At 47.3% G+C, this 21,514-nt stretch overlaps 1 protein-coding gene and 1 long non-coding RNA gene across 6 annotated transcripts; both read left to right on the top strand.

Annotated features, from left to right (window-relative positions):
* The first annotated feature begins 12,523 nt into the window (after window positions 1–12,523).
* On the top strand, window positions 12,524–13,953 carry LOC136552062 (protein OXIDATIVE STRESS 3 LIKE 1-like). Its single transcript, XM_066543608.1, has 2 exons — window positions 12,524–13,035; window positions 13,296–13,953. The coding sequence occupies exons 1-2, from the start codon at window positions 12,722–12,724 to the stop codon at window positions 13,741–13,743; spliced, it is 762 nt and encodes a 253-aa protein (XP_066399705.1). The 5' UTR covers window positions 12,524–12,721; the 3' UTR covers window positions 13,744–13,953.
* Window positions 13,954–14,585: 632 nt separating this feature from the next.
* On the top strand, window positions 14,586–21,145 carry LOC136552061 (uncharacterized). Of its 5 annotated transcripts, none has more exons than XR_010782737.1 (4): window positions 14,586–18,545; window positions 18,642–19,049; window positions 19,127–19,211; window positions 20,745–21,145. It is a non-coding gene; the product is annotated as an uncharacterized lncRNA (long non-coding RNA). The 5 variants fall into 5 exon arrangements; XR_010782734.1 differs by lacking the exon at window positions 20,745–21,145 and having other exon boundaries at window positions 14,586–16,345; window positions 17,636–18,545; window positions 19,127–19,576; XR_010782735.1 differs by lacking the exon at window positions 20,745–21,145 and having other exon boundaries at window positions 14,586–16,345; window positions 16,471–18,545; window positions 19,127–19,576.
* The last annotated feature ends 369 nt before the right edge of the window (window positions 21,146–21,514 follow it).

The raw sequence follows: 21,514 nt of genomic DNA, 5'->3' as shown, positions 1-21,514 counted from the left end.
CATCGCACGGCGCATGATTCTCGCCCCATCGATAATGCAACACCTTCAGTTCATCCGACGTGTGCGCGTACCACGGCCGCACAATTATTGAAGTACGCATGCAGCCGGCGGGCCGGCCGGCCGCGGGGACCGGCCGCCGTCCACCGATCGATCTCGCCGTCCGGCCCGGCCGGACCACCGGAGGGAAGACGACAATCGGGTGTGTGGCCGGGCGTCAGAGGTGGTCATCAGGCGGTGTGTCCACTGCATGATAGAGATCGACGGGGACGACGACGACGGCGATGGTCTGAGGGGGCGCCCGCTAGCTGCAGAGTGCTGCAGACTGCGCGCAGAGACAATCGACAGGACCACCTTAAGGAAAAGGCGAGTTTTGCAGCGACCTGTTTCTCCTTTTCCCCGGCCTAGCTAGCTTGCACTGTACTGCATGCACGCACGTAGACGAGGCACTGCACAGTTTGGGCGCAGCGGGGGACGAGATCGGTCGGGCGATTAGCAGGATTTGCAGCGCGGGAAAGCGAGGCTTTGTCAGGCCGCTGCCTGCCTGCCTGGCTGCCATGTGCTGCTGTGAGAAAGCAGCTAGGAGTAGAGTTGAGGGTGTGGACACTGTGGAGCCTCGACCGATCTATCTCTAGCTAGCTCGATGATCAATGGCCTCCGGTCCGATCCCCGCGCGATCATGCATGCATTGGGAATTGAAGATGTGATGATGCAGTGAGATGCAGCAGGTCACGTACGTAGCTGCACCTGCGGGCATGCAATGCAATTTCTCTGATCAGAGCTAGACAGAAACCGGTCGGTCAGAGCTGCTCGGATTGCAGTTAAGCCCATGTTTAGCCCTTGTTTAGTCGCAGGAATTTGAATTTTGGGGTTACTGTAGCATATTTGCTTTTATTTGGTAAATAGTGTTCAAACATGGACTAATTAGGCTCAAAACGTTCGTCTCGCAATTTCCCACCAAACTGTGCAATTAGTTTTTCTTTTCGTCTACATTTAATGCTCCATGCACGAGCCGCAAGCATTCGATGTGACAGGTACTGTAGCAACTTTTTGGAAGTTGGGATGGAACTAAACAAGGGCTTCGTTCCAAAATAACTTCCCAAAAAGTGCTACAGTACCCATCACATCGAATCTTGCGATACATGTATGGAGCATTAAATGTAGACAAAAAAAACTAATTACACAGTTTGGTGGGAAATTGCGAGATGAACGTTTTGAGCCTAATTAGTCCATGATTGAACACTAATTGCCAAATAAAAACGAAAGTGCTACAGTAGCCAAATTCCAAAATTCCCTCCAACCAAACACACGCTAAACTTTCGTTTGGCCCGTGTTTAGTTGTCAGGCCAAATTACAAAAAAGTGCTACAGTACCTATCATATCGAATCTTGCGATACGTGCATGGAGCATTAAATGTAGGCGAAAAAAAAACTAATTGCACAGTTTGGTCGGAAATCGCGAGACGAACGTTTTGAGCCTAATTAGACCATCGGCCTGTTCGCTGGTTGGTTTCTGGGCTGGTTTGGGCTGGCGGGTGCTGATTTGTTGTGAGAGAAAAATACTGTTGGCTGGCTGGTTTAGGTTGGCTGAAACCAACAAGCAAACAGGCTCCATGATTGAACACTAATTGACAAATAAAAACAGAAGTACTACAGTAACCCAAAATCCAAAATTCACCCAACTAACCACCCTCTTGGTCTTCCAGGAGATGCGTTCTACCGGAAGAATTAGAGTTTGGAAGCTTTTCGGTTGGTCTTCCAAGTGCAGTAAGTCTGCATGTGTGTAAAAGTTTGAAGTTTCTCCCGGAAGAATTAGAGTTTGGAAGCTTGTGAGTTGCTGTTCCAATTAATCATCTGACATAACAGGGGCTTGTGCAGCTGCAGCCTCTCGCTTTCGTTTCAGTTTCAGGCTTTTCAGCCAAGGGCTTGTTTGGATGTCAAAATTTTTAGCAAAATGCTACTGTAGTATTTTTGTTGTTATTTAGTAAATAGTGTCCAATCATAGTCTAATTAAGCTTAAAAGATTCGTCTCGTGAATTTCGTCTAAACTGTGTAATTAGTTTTATTTTTTATTTATATTTAATACTTCATACATGCGTCTAAAGATTCGATATGATAAAGAATCTTGAAAAATTTTGCAAAATGGGGTGCAACTAAACTGGCCCCAAGGAAAAGCGAGAGGTCTTTGCGGGCTCGCGAGAACAAAACCCTCCTTGTTTGCAGGAAGGATTGGACTACTCCTCTGGGCTTTCGCTCCCCAGGCCCAGTCGCTCAGCCACTTGGATTTTTTTTTAATTTTAACCTTTTTTTCGAAACTAATTTTAAATCTAACACGTCCGATATTTTTTTTTAAAATTAACACTTTTGTCCACGTCTATTGCCCTGGCGCGGCCAAATGTCTGTGCCGCGCCATACATGGTGGCGCGGCACAGGGCTGACGTGGCGGCGACCAGGGGTCATGGCGCGGCTGGGCCAAATAAACCCCCGCAGCCAGTCATGCCAGCCTGAGCAGCAAGCTTGCCCGCCGCGTCCGTCGCCAACCCGGCGGTACCTGGACGGTTTAATCGGAACGCGTCGCGCTGATGGTGGGAGTTGTTGTAAGTATTGTTTGACGTAAAATGAATAGTAAATTTGTTTCTATATTTCGTTAAATTTTTTCAAGGCCGAATAGAGAAATTGATAAGGCAATTGATATTTTTTCCGTCTTTCATAATACGGTTAAACACCATATTAACTAATCGATTACGAAAAATTGGATCGGATTGAAACGAATATTTTTTTAAAGCCGTTTTTGAACTAGTTGCTACTTAATCTCGCAAGCAATGATGTCGCGACGCATTGAAACGAATATGAAGCAAATAACATAAGTTGACAAGCTGCCACATAAGTTTGACTTAAGTTCGATTTAACATAACCAAATAAGCCTGCAAGTTTCGGACCCCAATAATAGTTCGACCTAACAAACTAAGACCCAGGAGTGTAAGGATTCCTTGGACGCCTATGTTTCTTTGGATTTGTTGGCAACACATTGGGAGTGTAGCCAACGTCGGTGCGGTCGCGTCGCCGGTGCGTATGGCTCGTACCCTGCAAGTATGTGATATGCACGATTACTTAGAATTCTTTATGATCGTTAGTTCATGTAGCCTACGTATTTAAAGAAACTACCTTTGTTAGTACCTGTGATGCTCCTTGAGTGCCAATCGGGGCACCACCTAGTTGAGACATGCCAATCTCGTCCTGCGGCCAATCTTCCCACTCGTCGTCGGCGTCGGCGTCGGCGTCGTCCTTGTCGTAGACCTATGAAGCCAGCGCAGGTACTCGTCGAAGGTGTGTTGGTCGTGTGGAGGACCCGCATGGACCGGCTGCCGTTCCCTGGTCTCCCACAAGTGGTGATGAGGACATCATTGGCTCAAATATGACCATGCCAACCACTTCTATAGCAAAGGTGCAACCATTCTATATGAGGCTTATCATTGATGCATTTGATGAATTGGTGCTCCACCATAAAATGTGTTCATTCTCATTTTCAGAATTACTTACATGGATCAAGAGAAGGCTTGATTGCATATGGAAAGCATGGAAGGTTAATGAAGTTGATTGGGGACCAAATCCAAGTATTCCTAACGTCCTCTGCTAGGCCACCACGTCACTTTGGTTCCAAGGACAGAAAGAGTCCAAGTCCAACACGTTTTGGAAGTTGAATTCGGACTGCAAAATAGTCCCAAATTGCGACGGTCGCCACGACTTCATACGGACTCCGATTGGGACGTTCTAGCACTTTTTGGAAAGCTTATCAAGTCTATTTTCCAACGGATCTAGACTCATGGCTATATATTATCTGATGCTTCCGCAGTCATCATTTCAACGCCGGGACCTTTTCTGCCTTTGGTGCTGCGTCACCCTATTTTGGGCCGATGGTCCATGTATCAAGTTGGGTCCATTAGGGACGCGTCCTAGGGTTGGAGAACGACCCCAACACCCCCCTGGTCGTTCCCCTAGGTATTAATAAGGATTAGAGCCACCACAAACAGATTGGATTTTGTTTAGATCAAGTTTAGCCATTGCTACTTCCTTGTAGACGCGTGTGTCGACTAGACCATCCGTTCTACTCGATTCAGAACCCCAACTTTGTGATTTCAGATTGGTTTTTTTCACCTCCATACTTGCAATTGAGTTGCTTGTTCTACTTGTTCTTGCTTGTTCCTCGATTGCTTGCAGGAATTACCCTAGTGGTTTGGTTGATCGTGCTCCACAAGATCGCAACGGCCGTTGGAGGTGGTGTATCGGTTGCTAAGGCGCAGCATCCTTGGATGGTTGTATTCGGGACGTGAATGTCATCTCCATCCCCAAATCGAGTTATCCACCTTCTCTCATCGAAAGATCGGGATTCAACCCTAGCGGGTGCATATCAAGTGGATGTACGCGCTGTGTGTCACGCGCCAATCCTTGGTCTTGTACCTCTTCCTGTGGTCAAACCTGTAACAAAACGATGTTAGTTCTACCACACACACCTCTGGATTGTAGCTCTGTTATTAATAAGTAACGCACCCATGCAATACTTGGTTGGTGGAGTAAAGCGGTGGTGGGCAACCTGTCATTCTTCCAAAATGTCTGCAGACCCTGACGGGGTAGTGAATCTCGACCACGTGGAAGAAAATAAGAGGGACGTTGCAGCGATACTCCTCTGACTCGTCCCTAGTGACAGGACTGAGATATTTTTGGAACTCCGGAGCATCCCAAGGACACCAATGCACGTGAACATTTCGTAATTGAGTTAGGTTGTGATATTTTGTAGATTGAACAAGACACAGGTATGATAGTAAAAAGAGCGTAACCTGGTGCTGTGTCAGGACGTCGAGACCGTCCGTGTACTCCCTGTACTTGCGCCTCGCATTTCCTCTAACTAACTCTGATTCTGTTCAGATAAACAGAGCTGTAGGGAGTGTATCCTGCCCGTTCTATTGCTGCATTGAACACGATAATGAATTAGCCATTAATAAACTCATCATATGTAACCATATTGAAGAATATAATGAACCCAAATACTTACCGGTAAACCCATATTAAGGGGCCTTCCAACGGGCCATCGTTCCCAACACCAAATCTGGAGTAGGTACGAGCAACCCCTAAGGTTCGCATACCCTGAGGTGCGACGGCAGGCAACGCATACCTGTCGATATGTCCATGCCAGAACAGCGCTGCCCCAGCTGTACGCCGCTATGTTCTCCCACGGCTGGCGTAGTATGTCAAGGAAGATCCAGTTGATGGTGTTTCCCGAGGCGTCTAGAAAGAGGAAAGCACCAAGAAAGTGCCAGAGCCACACTCGAGCGAACCTGTCGATCTGAGCCTCCTCAGCCTGTGGGTCCAAGTAATCAAAGCGCTGCGTGATCCGGGACGATGAAACACTAGAAGTTTTCCTAAAATTTACCAAAGAAAATGAGACCCGGTGGCTGCAGGAAAGCGATGCAAATATTAAATAGGCTTGAATTTCTCACTTATTTTTCTTGGAAGGCTCGTCGTCCGGTGGAACAAAGCCAGTAAACTGAGCCACCAGCTCCCTCCAGTGATCGTTGTCAACTATCCCTGTCACTAGAATTTCCCCCAACCGAATGCCTAAAATAGCCTTCGCGTCCTACAACGTCAAGGTCATCTCGCCACAGGGTAGGTGGAACGTGTGGGTCTCAGACCTCCACCTGCTATAAGAATAGAACGACTGTTAGTTGCCTCAAATTTGTTACAAGAAAGTTTACGTACAAAGAATGCACTCGCACCTGTCTAAGTTACAGTAAGTAGTGCTGGGTCAAAGGGCAGAAGACCGTGGTTGACAACACGGACAAGCTCGAGGAAGCCGGCACGCCGTATGTACGGCGCGTAACGCTCGTCCCACTGGTGCGCCCTGGTGTGCGTGCGGGGCCTCAAAGGAGGTAAGGCCACCTCTGCGTCGTTGTCACTCAAGATGTGTGCTCGGTACTGGTCGTCGTACTCCACCTCAAAAATGGGGTACAACGGGTGCTGCGTGGGATGGGCCATCCTGTTACAAATTGATAAACAAAGCGTTAGAGTACTCAAATTAACATTATATAGCATTGCAAAGTAAAATATTCACTCTAACCCAAAATAAATCGACACAAGGATCGGATAAACAAGCGCGCAAAAGAGGTAAAGCCCGATGGTCATATGCTAGGGACGTGGATAGAGGCTAGAGATCGTAGTACGACAAAGCCAACCAAGAAGCGAGGGAGCTAGTTACGCTAAGCGTTACGGCCACAGCGGGATGAACCTACGATCGAAACGTTCGAATGGAATACAATCCCTCGACCGGCTCGCTACAATCCCTAACTAAATAACTAACTATAAACTAAATAATAACCGGATCTACCAGTGACAACCGCATTGCTACAATCCCTAACTAAATCAATAACTACAAACTAAATAACAAATACCTAATCAATCTCTAAATCCAAAATCCTAACCTAAAAACTAAAAACTACATACGTATATCACAAACTAATTATGCTAAAACAATAATAATCATAATAACATTAAACCGAGAGGGAAGTACCTTAGGAGCGGGCGGCCTCGACGTGTCGAGGTTCGTGGCACGGCCGGCGCGGGTGCTGCGAGGGCGAGGGCCGCCCGAGTGGCCGGGCGCGGCCGGCGAGGGCGTTGGAGGCGAGCGCGGCGTGGGAGCGGGCAGGCGCGGGCGCTGGAGGCGGGCGATGGCCGGCGGCGGGGCGCGTCGGCTGGCTGGCGGCGCGGGCGGGCGGGCAGGGGTGCGTGCGGCCGGGAGCTCGGCCACGGGGTTTTATTTGGCCCAGACGCGCCATGACCCCTGGCGCGGCACTGCTGCGCCAAGATGGGTGGCGCGGCAGGCCCTGCCTCGTCAGCGGTCATCGCTCCTGGTCGCCGCCACGTCAGCCCTGTGCCGCGCCACCATGCATGGCGCGGTATAGGCATTTGGCCGCGCCAGGACAATAGGCGCGGCCAAAAGTGTTAGTTTAAAAAAAAATCGGACGTGTTAGATTTAAAATTAGTTTCGAAAAAATGTTAAAATTTAAAAAAAATTCGCCACTTGAAAGAAAGGCCACCGAGGCTACCTGAGTGGGCCCGATGGAGGCTTCTCAAGCCCGGCCCAAATCTCCAAACAGTGCTGGTGAGACGAGGAGCCATTACAGCCCTGTTTTGATTTCGCACCACAATGAAGAAGGGCTGTCTCTGTAGCTGGTAAGCTGGCATCTGCGCATCCACGAACACAGAGGGCCGCTGAATGCTAAGGTTTCCTCTTTCCAAAAAAGAGGGCTCATGACAGTGACGAGACTGACACGTCACAACGTGTATAAAGAGGAAAAGGTAGTACTCCCTACGCAAAATCTTGTGAAGAAAGCCTGAAACTGGTACGAAGACGACCAATGCAGAGCCGGTTTGGGGAGTGTTGCCGTCAGGCAGGCTGGAGGCGACTTGCCCAGACCAATCGCGGCGGTGGCCAAGTCAAATTAAAAGGCAACGAGCCGACGACCCTGCACGCCAGCGCGTGGTCGATCGTCCACGCACCCAAGTCACCAACAACTGCTTGTGTTTGGATTTGGATTTGGATCATCAGGTTAGGAACGGAACGTCCCTGACCCTGACCAGACCAACGTGCTGCGCACTGCACTGCACTGCACTCGTCGGCAGCACGGCGACTCTGCCCGCAGGGCTCGCTCGCTCCTTCAACCGGTCTGTTCGCTGGTTGGTTTCTGGGCTGGTTTAGGCTAGTTGATGCTGATTTGTTGTGAGAAAAAAACATTGTTGGCTAGCTGATTTTGATTGGCTAAAACCAACAAACGAAGCAGAGCGACGGGGCATGTCCATCACGCCGTAGACCACTCGTGGGCAGCACGAGGTCAAAACCATATCGTCAAATTAGGCTGTGTTTAGTTCGCGAATTTTGGGAATTTGGCTATTGTAGCACTTTCTTTTTTATTTGGTAATTATTGATCAATCATGGACTAATTAGACTCAAAACGTTCGTCTCGCAATTTTTAACCAAACTGTGCAATTAGTTTTTTTTCCGTCTACATTTAATGCTCCATACACATATCGCAAGATTCGATGTGATGGCTACTGTAGCATTTTTTGAAAAATTTTTTGGGAACTAAACAAGCACTTAGGGAGGGGGCAGAAATGAACAGTGATTGCGGTTATAGCAGAAGGCAGGTTCCTTAACTCAAAGCTGGAGAGAGAATCTTTCTGATGAGTGTTCGATGGAGTCGGAAGTTCATCGTGTAGCTAGCTATGATGACGGAAAGAAAAGATGGGCCCTGGACGGGGCGGACGATGGTCAACAGCACAAGTGCGTTCGTGTGGTTCCTTGTCCTAGTCCTACGCGCTCCTACCTGTAGGCTCCATTTCAGTGGAGCGATCAACGCTAGGGAAGCACTTATTCTAGCTATACCATAAATAAACGCTTGTTCTAGTAGCTACGTATATTATATAGGATGTGTCATGTGTGTTAGAATCGAAGCGTAGCTATGTCTTAAAAATATTGTCGATTGATTTGCTGTGATAAAGCCAACGAGACTATGCGTAACATGCCTGTGTATTCCAAGAAATGCTTGGAGACGCAGGTAGGCTGCGAGTATGTAATATTTCGGATCGACGTAAACATAGCTTAAGGGCGTGTTTGATCCGGCTACTAAAATTTAGAAGATCTGTCGGGAGGATGTTGCATAGGATGTTCGGATACTAATAAAGATATAAATTACATAATTCGTCAGTACTCCACGAGACGAATTTTTTAAGTCTAATTAATCCGTCATTAACATATGTTACGGTAGCAAAACATTGTCAAGTCATGGACTAATTAAGCTTAAAAGATTCGCCTCGTAAATTAGTCGCAAACTATGCAATTAATTTCGTAATTAGTCTATATTTAATAGTCCATGCATCTGTCCAAACATCTGATGGGACAGCGCCTAAAATTTAGGAGTGGCAACCAAATGCCCCCTAACATGCACCGATGCATATACGTCACCAGGGATATGCTTCAGAGTTGAGACAAGATTGTGTACTCCTATTTTGTGGGAACGATTTAGTCATTTTTAGTAACTCCAGAGTTACTAGAGAGGACTAAAGCCCTTTTAGAAGCTTTTAGTCATAACGTTTGGTTAAAAAGTTACTAAAATGACTAAAAGCTACTTCCTCCGTTTCTTAATATAAGCCATATAGTTTTTAGCACTAATATTAACACATGGTTTGGGAAGGATGTGAGACCGAGGAAAAAAAGGAAAATTAGGCCGTCTTCTCTCTCCCAATCAAATTGCTTCCTAAATCTAGGATTGGTTGGGGCATGTGCTATGTATAGTGGGAAGGTTTCCAAACTAATCGGTGTGGAAGCTGATACGTACCTATATTTTAGAATTTTCTTTAGAAATTTATATGACTTATATTAAGGAATGTAGGGAGTACTAAATTTAGTAGCTGCGAAAAACAGGCCCTAAGTCATATCGGCGTGTACTACAAGGATTATCCCCAACCTTATCGCGCAAACAAAAAAAAAATCCAAGGATTACCTCCGCCATTCTCCGCCCGTCTGCTGGTTGGCTCATCGATGGGCTCCGAAATCCACACAGTACTACTGCGAATTTAATCGTCCATGGACTGATCGACAACGCCCTAGCTTGAGCGGCCATCAGCACGTTACTACAAGACTCTGCAGGAATGTTACATTGACGTCGTAGCAGCAGCCGGGAGAAGCTTGCAGGAAAAGCTAACCGACGATGCAGCGGTCACAGGATTTGTCTCGCCACGCTCACGACGAAACGGCAACAAGTCTCCCGGTCTCAGGCGGCGGCGGCGGCGGCAGCGAAGCAGCCAATGTCTTGTCCACATCAGCCCCCGCATATTCGCGTGAAAGTTTCTGCTAATCCACCGCTACTCCGCATCGCTGGCAGCCAGCCGGCTCGTTTGGACTCCGGACGCCGCGGCGGACACCACCCAAACCCGAGAGGCGTGGGCTGGGTCGCTGCTCCCGGTCCCGGTCCCGGTCCCGGCAACCTCGTCCACGTCGCTCTCCCGGGCACCGGCTGGCTGTCCCGCTGGCCTCTGCCCGCCAGCCTCCGTCCACAGGCCACAGGTGATCTGACAGGTCCACCACCACCACAACGTGCGGCGCGCGCAGGGGACAGGAACGTGTCAAAACACCTCACCACCTCGTCAGCTCGCCTATCCAAACCCCAAACGCGCCCGGGGCAGGGGGCGGGGCCCGGGGGTCAGTCGCCGACCGGCTCTAACAGTAACGGATAGGGATGGCCCTGCTTCCTAATCCTTCGTCGGTCTGGCCGCCCTTCCCGAGCCCACAGGAACACGGGGGCGGAAAACCGCGGGTGGACACGGTCCACTGTCCACGCGAGGGAGGCTCATCCGTATGGGCCAAGGGGGCTCGGATCCTCTGCGTCGTCCAAAACACGGCTCCGATGTCTTGGATCCGAGCGTAAAATTCGGGTCTGAACTCCTCGAAAAAAAACTTCGGTTTTGAAAATACCATTAAGCTTATGGCACTATCCATTTTTCTCAATCATATAGTTTTACAATTTGCTATTTTTCCATACGATTTTTATGTCGTTATGATGTTAACTATGGAATCTGATTCTACGTGCATGTCACTAGAGTCTATATTTCCATGATTTTCATGCATACCATCTTAACTAAGGGTGTGTTTGGTACCGCTCACCCCGCTTTAACTATCTAACACATATTTGATATATATACTGTTGTGATACTATTTTTGACACTGTAGCATAAAACTGTTTCGCATTCCGAGGCGAAAAAAAATGAACGGGAAACGGGCAGAGCGGTTGAGAGCTGCAAACTTTTAGCTTCTCATGCCTTTGCTACAGTGCCCTGTGTTAGGTGAACAGTAACGCTACAGAGTACTGTGCCTGATAATACGAAGCTGTCGCGAGTAGGGATGAAAACGGATCGGATACGGACGGATATCACCGATATTACATTTGTTTTCATATTTCTGTCCGGATTCGAATTCGAATACGGATAGTGTCAACTATGTCGGATAGGATACGATTGGATATCGACATCATAAATATGTGATTTGAGTATTCGGATACGGATACGATATCGGATGTTGGATATCCGGACTCGGATACGGACAGATCTCAACCCCTCTAAACGAATTCGGTTTCGAATACGGTCGGAAAATATCCGTACCGTTTTCATCCCTGGTCGCGAGCGCCACCAAACAGGGCCTAAAAGCCTACAATTTGACTTAGAATCTACAATTTTGATAACTTCGTTCATAGTGTACGGCTAGCAGATAGGGATGGAAAAACACCCGAGACCAAAAAGATCTAGATGGAACCCAAATAGACCGAAATATCAGTTCTCAGCTTATATATCGGCGTCAATGTTCGTAAAGACCGATTGTAAGTATGCTTCTTTGGTCTATTTGATTGGCTAATAGAATATCAGTGGTTCAAACTCATGGTCCATCCACCACTAAAATCAATACCCGATTTTACTAACAAAAGTCAATACCTCATCACTGGATATATATACCCATACTAAAATCGAACACCACACATTATTTCTTGTTTCATGGGGCGTCTATAGTTTGGCCCAAAATAATTCACTAGAGATATGTTGAGATGTTGGTTTCCAACCGTTGTGCAAGACTTTAGGCACATTGCACTGGGCTTCACGCCACCGTTTGCTTCACTTCTAGACATATAACTTGTTGTACTTGCTCTTCTTGTCGTCTAGTGCATTTGATTGCCAAAAGTCTAGCGCTCGTTTCATGTGCCACGTTAGGCTATGCTCTGTCATAAGCGATCATAAATTTCTAATCGGAATAATATTTTTCTTTCACATAAACCAGCCAACAATACTTCTTCACGAACCAGCAACGATACGAACTGGCCAACCGAACAGTCTCTCGGTGTGGCTGAAGCCACGGCACAAGGATATGCGGTGGGCACCTGACATGCCCATAGTTTCATCTGTACTGTATTTGGAGCGAGTACTTTTACCATGACTCCGTGACGACACATTCAGGTTCCATACAATACAAGTGACCGGCTCCTAGTCACAATGTGAGATTGTGACCTTAGATTTCCACCTTGAGATGTATATTGAGATGAGATGCGGCAACTAACATGATAATCATATAAGTTGGATTCTACTTGGTGCATCATATAAGTACAACATAATAAAAAAATCTATCAGGATAGCATTGAGATACTTGCTATCAATTATCACTTCCTCTCATTTTTGATATGCTATTGATGTGTTGAGATACGATGTGATACGGTGGTAGAATTACCTTGAGACATGGCAGTGATAGATTGGGATACGGTGCCAGTTGCCGCATCACTAACACTGTTGGCGTGCATTTGGCAATTGGGAGATTACAATCAATTGCGCAACAGCACACACACCGCTCGTATTTTGTGATTTGGCTGCAGAGGATCCTGGGACTTTGCGGCCTCTTTCAGCCTACAAAGACCCCGCGCACCCAGGTTACGTCCCGGTCCTTGCTCTTATCTTATCCTGCCTCCTGCGTTTCGCTTCTTCTCTCTGTTTCCCCTCCCTTTCTCATTCTCTCACACAAGTTGTTGAGTTCCTGTCTGTCCCTGTTCTTGGACGGACACACATATCCAATCCACCCGAGATTTGCTCTCCAGACACAAACTGGCAACGAGCGGACCGTCGAATCTCGCGGCTCAGGCGACATGTCGACGGCGGTGGCGGAGGTGCGGCCGCCCTACGGGTTCCCCGGATCCGTGAAGGGGAGCGGCGGCGGGCATGAGAAGGAGGCGGTCGGGAAGAGGAGAAGCGACGGCTTCTTCATAGAGGAGGAGGTGGAGGAAGAGGTGCTGACCGATACCTCGTCGATCGGGGCGCCGTCGCCGTCGGGCTCGTCGATCGGTGAGAACTCCTCGTCGGAGGTCGGCGGGGACGACGGAGAGGAGGAGGTCGAGAGCAAGCTCAAGGAGGGCGATACGCTCGGTTGCTTGGATGCGCTGGAGGACTCCTTGCCCATCAAGTGAGTTCATAAAGCTTTCGTTTTGTTTACCCGTCTTGGATCGCTCATGCTATTTTGCTTGCTTTTTGCAAAATGAGATCTTTTTAATTGAAAAGGAGATATTTTTCTGGGGGCCTAGCAACATTGCTATGCAGTCCATGGATTCCCCCCTCTTTATTTACAACAGTGAGCGGAGAAAAAAGATGCTAGCTTTCACAAGAAATCGCCTCAAATTGCGCATGGTATTAACTCGAGACTTTTAATTTGGTTGATTTGATCAGGAAGGGCCTCTCGAGCTTCTACTCCGGCAAGTCCAAGTCGTTCACCAGCCTCGCCGAGGCCACGTCGACAGTGGCGGCGGCCAAGGAGCTGCTGGCCAAGCCGGAGAACCCCTTCAACAAGCGGCGCCGCATCCTGGCCAACTGGTCCAGGCGAGCCTCCTGCAGCTCGCTGGCCACGGCCACCTACCTCCCTCCGCTCCTGGGCCCCGACCACGCCGTCGCCGAGGGGGACGAGGGCGAGGAGGACGACTCCGACGACGACGTGGAATACCGCCAGCTGCCGCACCGCGGCAAGAACGTCAGGGACGCGCCGGCATTGCCACTGCCGCCCACTAGGCTCGGCGGCGTTGGCATGCAGAGGAGGAATGGCCTTGGGAGCTTCAGATCTCCGAGGTCCTTCTCACTGTCTGATCTCCACAATAGCAGCAGCACTGATGGTAGTGATTAGCAGCCGCAGATTTGCTTCCAGCCTTGGCCTCTCTTGGCCAGTAGAGATGTAGTAGCCACTTACTATATGGTTCCGGTGTATAAGATCCAAGTTTGTTGTGTTCATCTCCTCCTGGCTTTCTTTGACCTCAGAAGAAGTGCATCGACCGACCTAACAACCTGGGGGTATCATTAACAAATGATGATCATTTGATTCATTTGATTAGTTTGCTGCTGTGGTGTGATTTGGTCGATGTGGTATCCCATGACTGCACTATGCCACAGGCTGATTGCCAATTGGCCGTGGCCAGTGCTATACTGCTATGCTTTGGTGAGATGAAGCGGTCAAAGTCTGATCTGATCACAACGACGAAAGTCACTTTGCAGCTACTAGTATAGTAGCATAGTGATCTTTGGTTTTGGAAAAGCAGCAGATGCATCCATCCATCTCCATCCCTGTTTCCTTCATTCTGCGTGGTGCGTCGTGCGTGGATCCACAGCGGAAAGCTCCTATAATCTCGAGGCAAACGCCCCCCGGTTTCGCCAAACATGGGGAGAGGCCGGAGAGCAGCAACGAGTTGCGACATAAACAAAACCAAAGCCACTGCCAAAAATAGCGTTGCTTCGTTTTGGTGGGTGATCTCTTGATCGGTGCGTGAATCGACATCTTTCTTGACGGCTCTGCCACATCATTGTTTTCGTACACAAAAACATGCCGTCTGTTCGCTTATACTAAAATTTGATTTATATTAACGTTTATACTGAAATGTTACGAGTTTTTTATCCTAAAATGTTGCGAGTGAAAAATACTTAAGAGGAGTTCCAGGTCCGCGCGCGATTGCTCAGCCGAGAAATGTTTTTTTTTATTTCCCTGGCGAGTAGTTTTGAGTCAGAGTGAGAACAGACAAGGGGTGGTGATTGAGGGATCCTATCCTGGTTATTAATCTTTATTTTTTGCTCTGTGAATGACGCCCTAATCCTTACACTTGCATCTCCAATGTGAGCAAACGTGATAATTATAGTACTTTATAATACTAGGTTTGGTGTTGGGGAAGGAAAGAGAGTGTGGGGCCGGTGGATGACTGTGCATGTGCAATGTGATCTTATCCTGTTGCACATTTGGCACTGAGAAATATTCCAAGTTCGTACGATGGATTAGCTAGCTAGCTTATCCTCTATGCTTTGCTTGGACATTTTAATGCCCGGTTGTTGGGGACCAGTCTTTCCAACCCGTGGATTGAAAAGTTAGGTCAGCTCAAGCCTCCGGTGGGACTAGCTGGAAGTAGTTTCCTTTTTCCTCTCCTTTAATCACCCTATTGGCTGGTTGGGGCTGCACTGAAAGTGGCTAGAGTGGGCTGATCATTTCAGCCCAGACCAGCTGGTATATATACCAGCCAGGCCACCGCTGGTCTCTCTCCCTCTCCCATTCGCTCACGCCACCGTAGGGTTCCTCCTTACCAGCCGCCTCCTGCAAACACCGGCATCGCCCCCTCCCCTCCGATCTCGCGCAGCGGCCGCCCTCAACCTCGCGCCATCCCATCGGAGCTCCCCCATCCGCCGTAGCCAAGCTCGGCCCCTCCTATCGGACCTCCCGCAGCCGCCGCAGCCAAGCTCGGAGCCTCACATCGGACCTCTCGCATCCGCCGCAGCCAAGGTCGGCCCCTCCCATCGAACCTCCCGCATCGTCCGCCTTCCACCTCGCCCACTGCACCTCCCGCATCCACCGCCTCCAACTCCGGCAATCAGCCTCAGTCGTATCCCCAACCGCGCTCACCCTTTAGATCCGCCCGTCTCCGAATCTGTCCTCGACGTCGTGCTCCTCCAACCAGCTTCGCCCGTTTGTCGGTCGTCGCCAGGGTCGTGGCTGCCAAGGTCATCGTCGTCTCCACCACCACAACCGGTAAGACTTCCGGATCTGTGTGCATTTCATTTGTGAAATGGTCTGCCCGAGGATGGAGTATGGGGTTACGACGGAGATTCACATTTAGGTCTAGGGATTTTACAAAGTTATAGTTCTAGTACATTTATTTATCTTTTCATTGGATTGTAGAACACTAATTCAAATTGTGTTTTGAGAACTATTGAACTCGGATGCGTATGCGTGCAATCCAGTAGGAAATCCTCAGGGTGACCTTATGACTTACATTAACTATAGTAATAAGCAACATTACTATTAACTAATCTAGATAGTAATATATACGTTCTGATGAGGCTGTACGGTAGCAGCAGATTAGTGTCATGCATGGCCTATCTATGGTTTACAAAGCATTTTCAGTTAGATAATTAATATGGTGCCTTTGATCAAACAAGTTAGAATACATATAATCATGTTTTTTGAATATTAGGTCTCGTCATTTGAGGTTAATCCTTGAATGGAAGTCTATGTGTGTAAGGATATTGTTTTTATTCAGAGCTATGAAGCCGTGCACTTGTGTTGCCTCTGTAATGCACATGTTCATACATTTCATAACTTACTTTGTCGTATTCCTTCATTGTAGGAACCTTCGTGCAATACCATCTACGCACCGCTCCCTACGTTGGCACTGCCATCCTCGTCGTCCTGCTCGTCTATTGCACGACTGCGATATAGCCTACGTCCGCGGTCATCCAATCGTCCATTCAAGGTGAGTTCAACTCCGACCCTTTCTCGTTGGACTTAGTTTTTGTGTGAGCGCGTACATTTTTGCTTGCTACTCAATCCATGGACCTACTATACACAATCGATGCGTACATTATTGCCATTCAACAGATGCATGCTCCACGTGCGAACTGGAAACAGCGCATGCCAAACTGCTGCTCGACATCTGTCAAAATGAGAGAACCAATACAACTGGTGTAAACAGGGTCCAAGTAAGTAAGGATGGAGGAATATGTACCAGGGTTGTAGGAATACGGGTCTGCCGTACGACGAGAAGCAGATTCGCAACAAATTCACTGACATGAAAAATAAATTCCTCAACTGGCAAACCCTACAGAACAAAACAGGCCTTGGGCGGGACCCTACCACAGGCGCAGTTGTGGCCGAGGACTTGGCACCCAACCACACCGAAGGAGGCAGCCATGAAGCGATAATGCCTCTTCCCTTTCCTTTGTCATTATGCACTAATCCCAACATGTGGTCTTATTTGTCCTTTTCCACTAATCCCAACATATGGTTACCATTATGTAGGAACCGAGTGTAGATGCAGGAAACTTTGGAGACCCCCCCTCCACCCACTTCGATGAACTATGGGCCCTTTTCGGGGATCATCACCGGGAGAGGGGGACATTCAATGCTGCGGGTGGTGTTCAAGATGTAACACGCACTCCCCCCAAGACACCCTTCATACCGTTTGGCCATTCCAATGTCGGAGCCTCCTCCAAAAGGGCCACGACGGACAATGAAGTCAACAACCCAAAGAAAGCAAAGAGGTCAAAGGAAGTTGGAGAGTACTTGGCCGACATATCTGACAGCATCAAGGCTAGGAGTGCAAAGCCCACTAAGGCAGAGGAGATGGCTGAGGTCATGCAAATGCTATGTGACGATGGTGTCTCCCAAAAGTCAGAGATGTTCCTTATGGCATGTGACCTTTTCCAGAAAAGGGGGTGCCACGAACAGTACAAAAACATCGATGACAGAGAAGATCTTTTCACTTACGTCACCTGGACCTGAAAGAATGGCAGAAATGCCGACAGCAAATAGCGTCCCCGCTAAGTAGTCACGTGTTTGAGTGAAGCCTACCTAGTTTGCTTTCATACAACATTTGTTTTAGTTGTCACTATGTAACGAACCTTCTGTTGGGCACATTTTTGTTTTCATTTGACCTGTGTATGTCGGACATGTTTGAGTACCTGTGCTGAATGTTTGATGTGGTTAGTGCGGCTTTATAATGTACAACTGTTGTAACTAACTTGTTCCATTTGCTGGTTTGCAGGTTGTTGCAGCGACTGTGCATCATCGTGAGAACTAGTCAGCGGTGCTGTAAGGTTAGTACTTCTATTCGTAAACTGGAAACTTTAGAATGATAACTTTTTGTTTGCAGGACTGTGCAATTAATATGATGTTGTTTGTATCAGGGGACCGATTACAAAGAGATTGAAGAGGCATGTCGCGCAGTGACAGCGTTAGTGAACATTCAAGTGATTCCAGCACTAGTTACAGGGAGGATGTGAGATATGTTGCGGCTGTTGGCGGATACGCAGCCACTGTAGCAGCTGATGTCCCAGTACCACCTCCTTGCTTCGGTTGGCAAGAGTTGAACGACAGTTAGTGGGTACGCAAGGTTATTTCTCACCCAAAAAGGAGCGGTCTAAATTTTCATATGGAACCTACTGCTTTTTTTGAACTGCACGAAATGCTAATTAGTAACCATGGCCTACAAGACTATGGGGACTTTGATACACAGAAGGCTTTAGGGATGTTTCTTTGGGCACTAACAAAACAAGTCGGACAACGGGACATGGGAGAACGGTTCAAAAGGGGTCTTAGGACGGTTAGCGAGAGGTTTGGTCAAGTGTTGGAATGTGTCGCTAACTTTGCAGACATGATTTGTACACCTAGGCACGTAGACATGTCAAAAGTGCATGATAGGCCGCACAAGTACACACCTTTCTTTGATGGCACAATAGGCGCTATCGATGGGACACACATCAGGATCAGTGTTGATAGGGTGTTCCATGATGATTACATAAATAGGCATGGTTGGCTTAGCCAAAATGTGGCCGCAGTTTGTGACTTTGATGGGTGGGTTACATTTCTTGGTGTTGGCATGGCGGGGGCAGTGCATGATATGTGGGTCCTTAGGGAAGCTTGGACGAAACCCAGGTTCTCGCACCCACCGCCAGGTTAGTTGCATTTGTTGTTATAAAATTGAACTCGATGTTATCATGGTAATGCAGATGTTTGATGTGCTGATAAGTTGAAGGGGTTGTCATGTGCAGGTATGTACTATCTGGTGGACTCAGGGTATGCACGTGAACATGGTTATTTGGGCAACACAAAAGGCATAGGTACCATTTGAAAGAGTTTGACGATAGGCCGGCTCAAGGTCCCAACGAGGTGTTCAATTTCCACCATGCTAGTTTGCGTAACGTGGTGGAAAGATTATTTGGGGTGGTCAAAGCTAGGTGGCACATGTTGAAAGGAGTGCCACACTATCCTAGGGAGAAGCAGGATAACATTATTAAGGCAGGTTTTGCCCTTCAAAACTACTTGAAAAAAGATGAAGTAACTAAGCTCCTCCATCCACTAAGCCCACTATCGATGTAGTGGCTTGTTGCAAGTGCAAATGATTCCATGGATAATGTGAGGATGTGGATTACCCATGGACTGAAACATTTGGGGTACAAGTAAGCCAATGGTGCCAGTGGCAAGTTGATGATTATGCATGTAAATGGACAGGAATTTGACAATTGTCTCTTTGCAGGTGATGGCTGGAGGTGGACGTTGGGGTGGAAGGGGACTGATGGCTGTCATGACGAGTAGACGGTGGCGAGCGGAGCAGTGCATGCGTAAGTGACTATTGTATTTGTACCATGCTGTTGCTAGTGATTATGTACCTGAGGAGGGTATAAATTTTGTGTAGCCGCACTGAGGTCATTGGAACAGCTACATGTGTTAGTATAATGCTCCAGTAATCCATGTGTACTAGAGTACTGTGTTGCACAAATGTACTAGAGTACGGTGTCTGTCTTGCTGATGGACAGTACCAAGCCTGGTAGTTGTTAATGGACAACTTTGTATTTGTATGAAATATATACCTTGTAGATGGTGGGTTCAGTTTACTGTTCATTGGCACCAAATGTGTAGTGATACCTAGGTTGTTGGCGTCAGATTTTGGATGAGCCTGTTGAATTCAAATCAGCCATGATCCAACCAGCCAAACAGGGATCAGCCCACTCCAGCCACTTTGAGCCCAGCCCCAACCAGCCGAACAGGGTGAATATAAAAAGTTATGTTGATAACTAAAACAAATATAAAAAGTTCTAGTTGGAACACCACTTTGGTGTGTTAACCTTAATAGAGTCAAGAACTGGATAATGACAAATTTTGATACAGTTAGAATGTCCAGTGTGAGTCTTTTCTTTAAGAAAAATAGAAAGAAAGGGAATGCTGTCTTCAAGGCTTATTTTTCATGGATTTCGGTTCAAAGTGGGGCAGGATCTCTTACCCTATAAATATGGTGGGGGCCAAAACCATTCGAGGCCATTATTCATTTGATTGATGAATATATCAATCATCTATTTTATTTAGCATTCTTCCTCCGCTAAACTTTCCCAACCACTAGTGTTGTTTGTTTCTCATGTGTCTATTATATATAACTATATATAAGAGGCGGTCCTAATTCTATTGAGCCTAGGGCAACCGACATACGTTTTTTTGTTGACAGGGTTCCTTCGAATCAGTGGCAAAGCGCACTTAAATTTTAGAGGGGGGTAAAACCTATTGTGCCATTGTCTGATGTAGCCGCGGCACCACCCATCGATGATTTATCATGTTCAATGTCCCTAAAATAGGTAGTAGGGCTTCTGCCCTTTTCTCCTTCTATGGCTCAGCCACTTAGGATGGCCAGAGGAGATCGAGTCGACAATCCATTGTGGACAAAAATATTTTGTTCATGTTTCTACATACCAAACCGGTCATAATAGTCGTCATAGCAGCATGTCTGCACTTGGAAATTTGTCAGAGGAAGAAGTAGAGCAGTTGATGTGAATAAGATGATGTTACTATTATGTTACGGGTAACACATGAGGTGTTCAGGGTGCTCTTGGGACGAAACACGCTGTCACGTTGGTTGCTCTTTCCTCCTCCTTTAGTTGTTGACTTGTTTGTTTGGTTGGCTTGAAAGTGGACTCCAGGATACATAATCTTGCACCAAAGCGTGTTAACTTAAAATAGAATTGCTTTATTAGATTTTTAATTATGCCGCATAAGTTATCTTATAGAATATTGGTTTCCTGTTTGACGAGTTACTTTTCTACGGATAAGGCAAATACACGGCGAAGAAATATATATGGCTGATATTTGGGCATGTGATTCATCAGGGTCTTCTAGATGGAGGTGACTTTGGTTGGGACTACTAGCTAGTACATCATTCATATGGGAAACTGACGCTGAAAATGAAAGGCAAACCACATCAGACTACTACCCGATGACCATATTTTCCCTTGAAAATTTGGAATTAAAGCGTCAAAACTGACGACGAAAGCACAGGTCATGCCCTCGATCACACTGTCCAAGCTAATATAAGCGTCGTCGTCGGCTGCTAGCAACTCGTTTGGCCGTATAAACTTTGAACTATTGGTCGATATGCTTATCATTCCAAGTGGGTATTGCTGGCAATGCGTCTAATCGATCGAATGCCCGTCACTAGCATTTCGTTTGGTTCATACTCCACGTCCTACACCCCTACATGGAGCTGCCTACCACAGGGGCGGAGATAGCCTTGTTAATTCATTGTTGTGGTCAAGTTTTTTTTTCTTTGTTCTTGAGCTGAATCGAATATATGGATTCTATTAACCAACTGGCACGGTGATATCGCCAAAAACAAAGTTAGATTGTTGAGAACGTTTAAATCCCATTGCCGCAACAGCACGGCCTACGACACCATGCATCTAGCTAGCTAGGGCATTAGCAATAATTAATTGACCCAATCAACGACTTCAGTTCCGATATGACGCTGGCCTCCCACCAGTTCTGAATACGCACGAGTGTGCATAACATTGTATTAGAAGAAAGAGTTTATAATACAAGAGTTGTGCTTCCGGCCGCTAGTTTTTTTTTTTGTACGCTACATTATGGAAAACAATGTTCC

Source organism: Miscanthus floridulus, chromosome 4 (genome assembly GCF_019320115.1).
Source record: "Miscanthus floridulus cultivar M001 chromosome 4, ASM1932011v1, whole genome shotgun sequence".
Classification (NCBI taxonomy): domain Eukaryota; kingdom Viridiplantae; phylum Streptophyta; class Magnoliopsida; order Poales; family Poaceae; genus Miscanthus; species Miscanthus floridulus.
Note: the sequence above shows the minus strand (reverse complement) of the source record. Positions and strands in the feature narration are given on the sequence as shown.

What these genes read in the sequence shown, in the direction of transcription:
- LOC136552062 (XM_066543608.1), top strand. Translation starts at nt 12,722, where the DNA reads ATGTCGACGGCGGTGGCGGAGGTGCGGCCGCCCTACGGGTTCCCCGGA. An exon ending in GAGGACTCCTTGCCCATCAA is followed by an intron (nt 13,036 to 13,295) that starts GTGAGTTCATAA and finishes TGATTTGATCAG; the next exon opens with GAAGGGCCTCTCGAGCTTCT.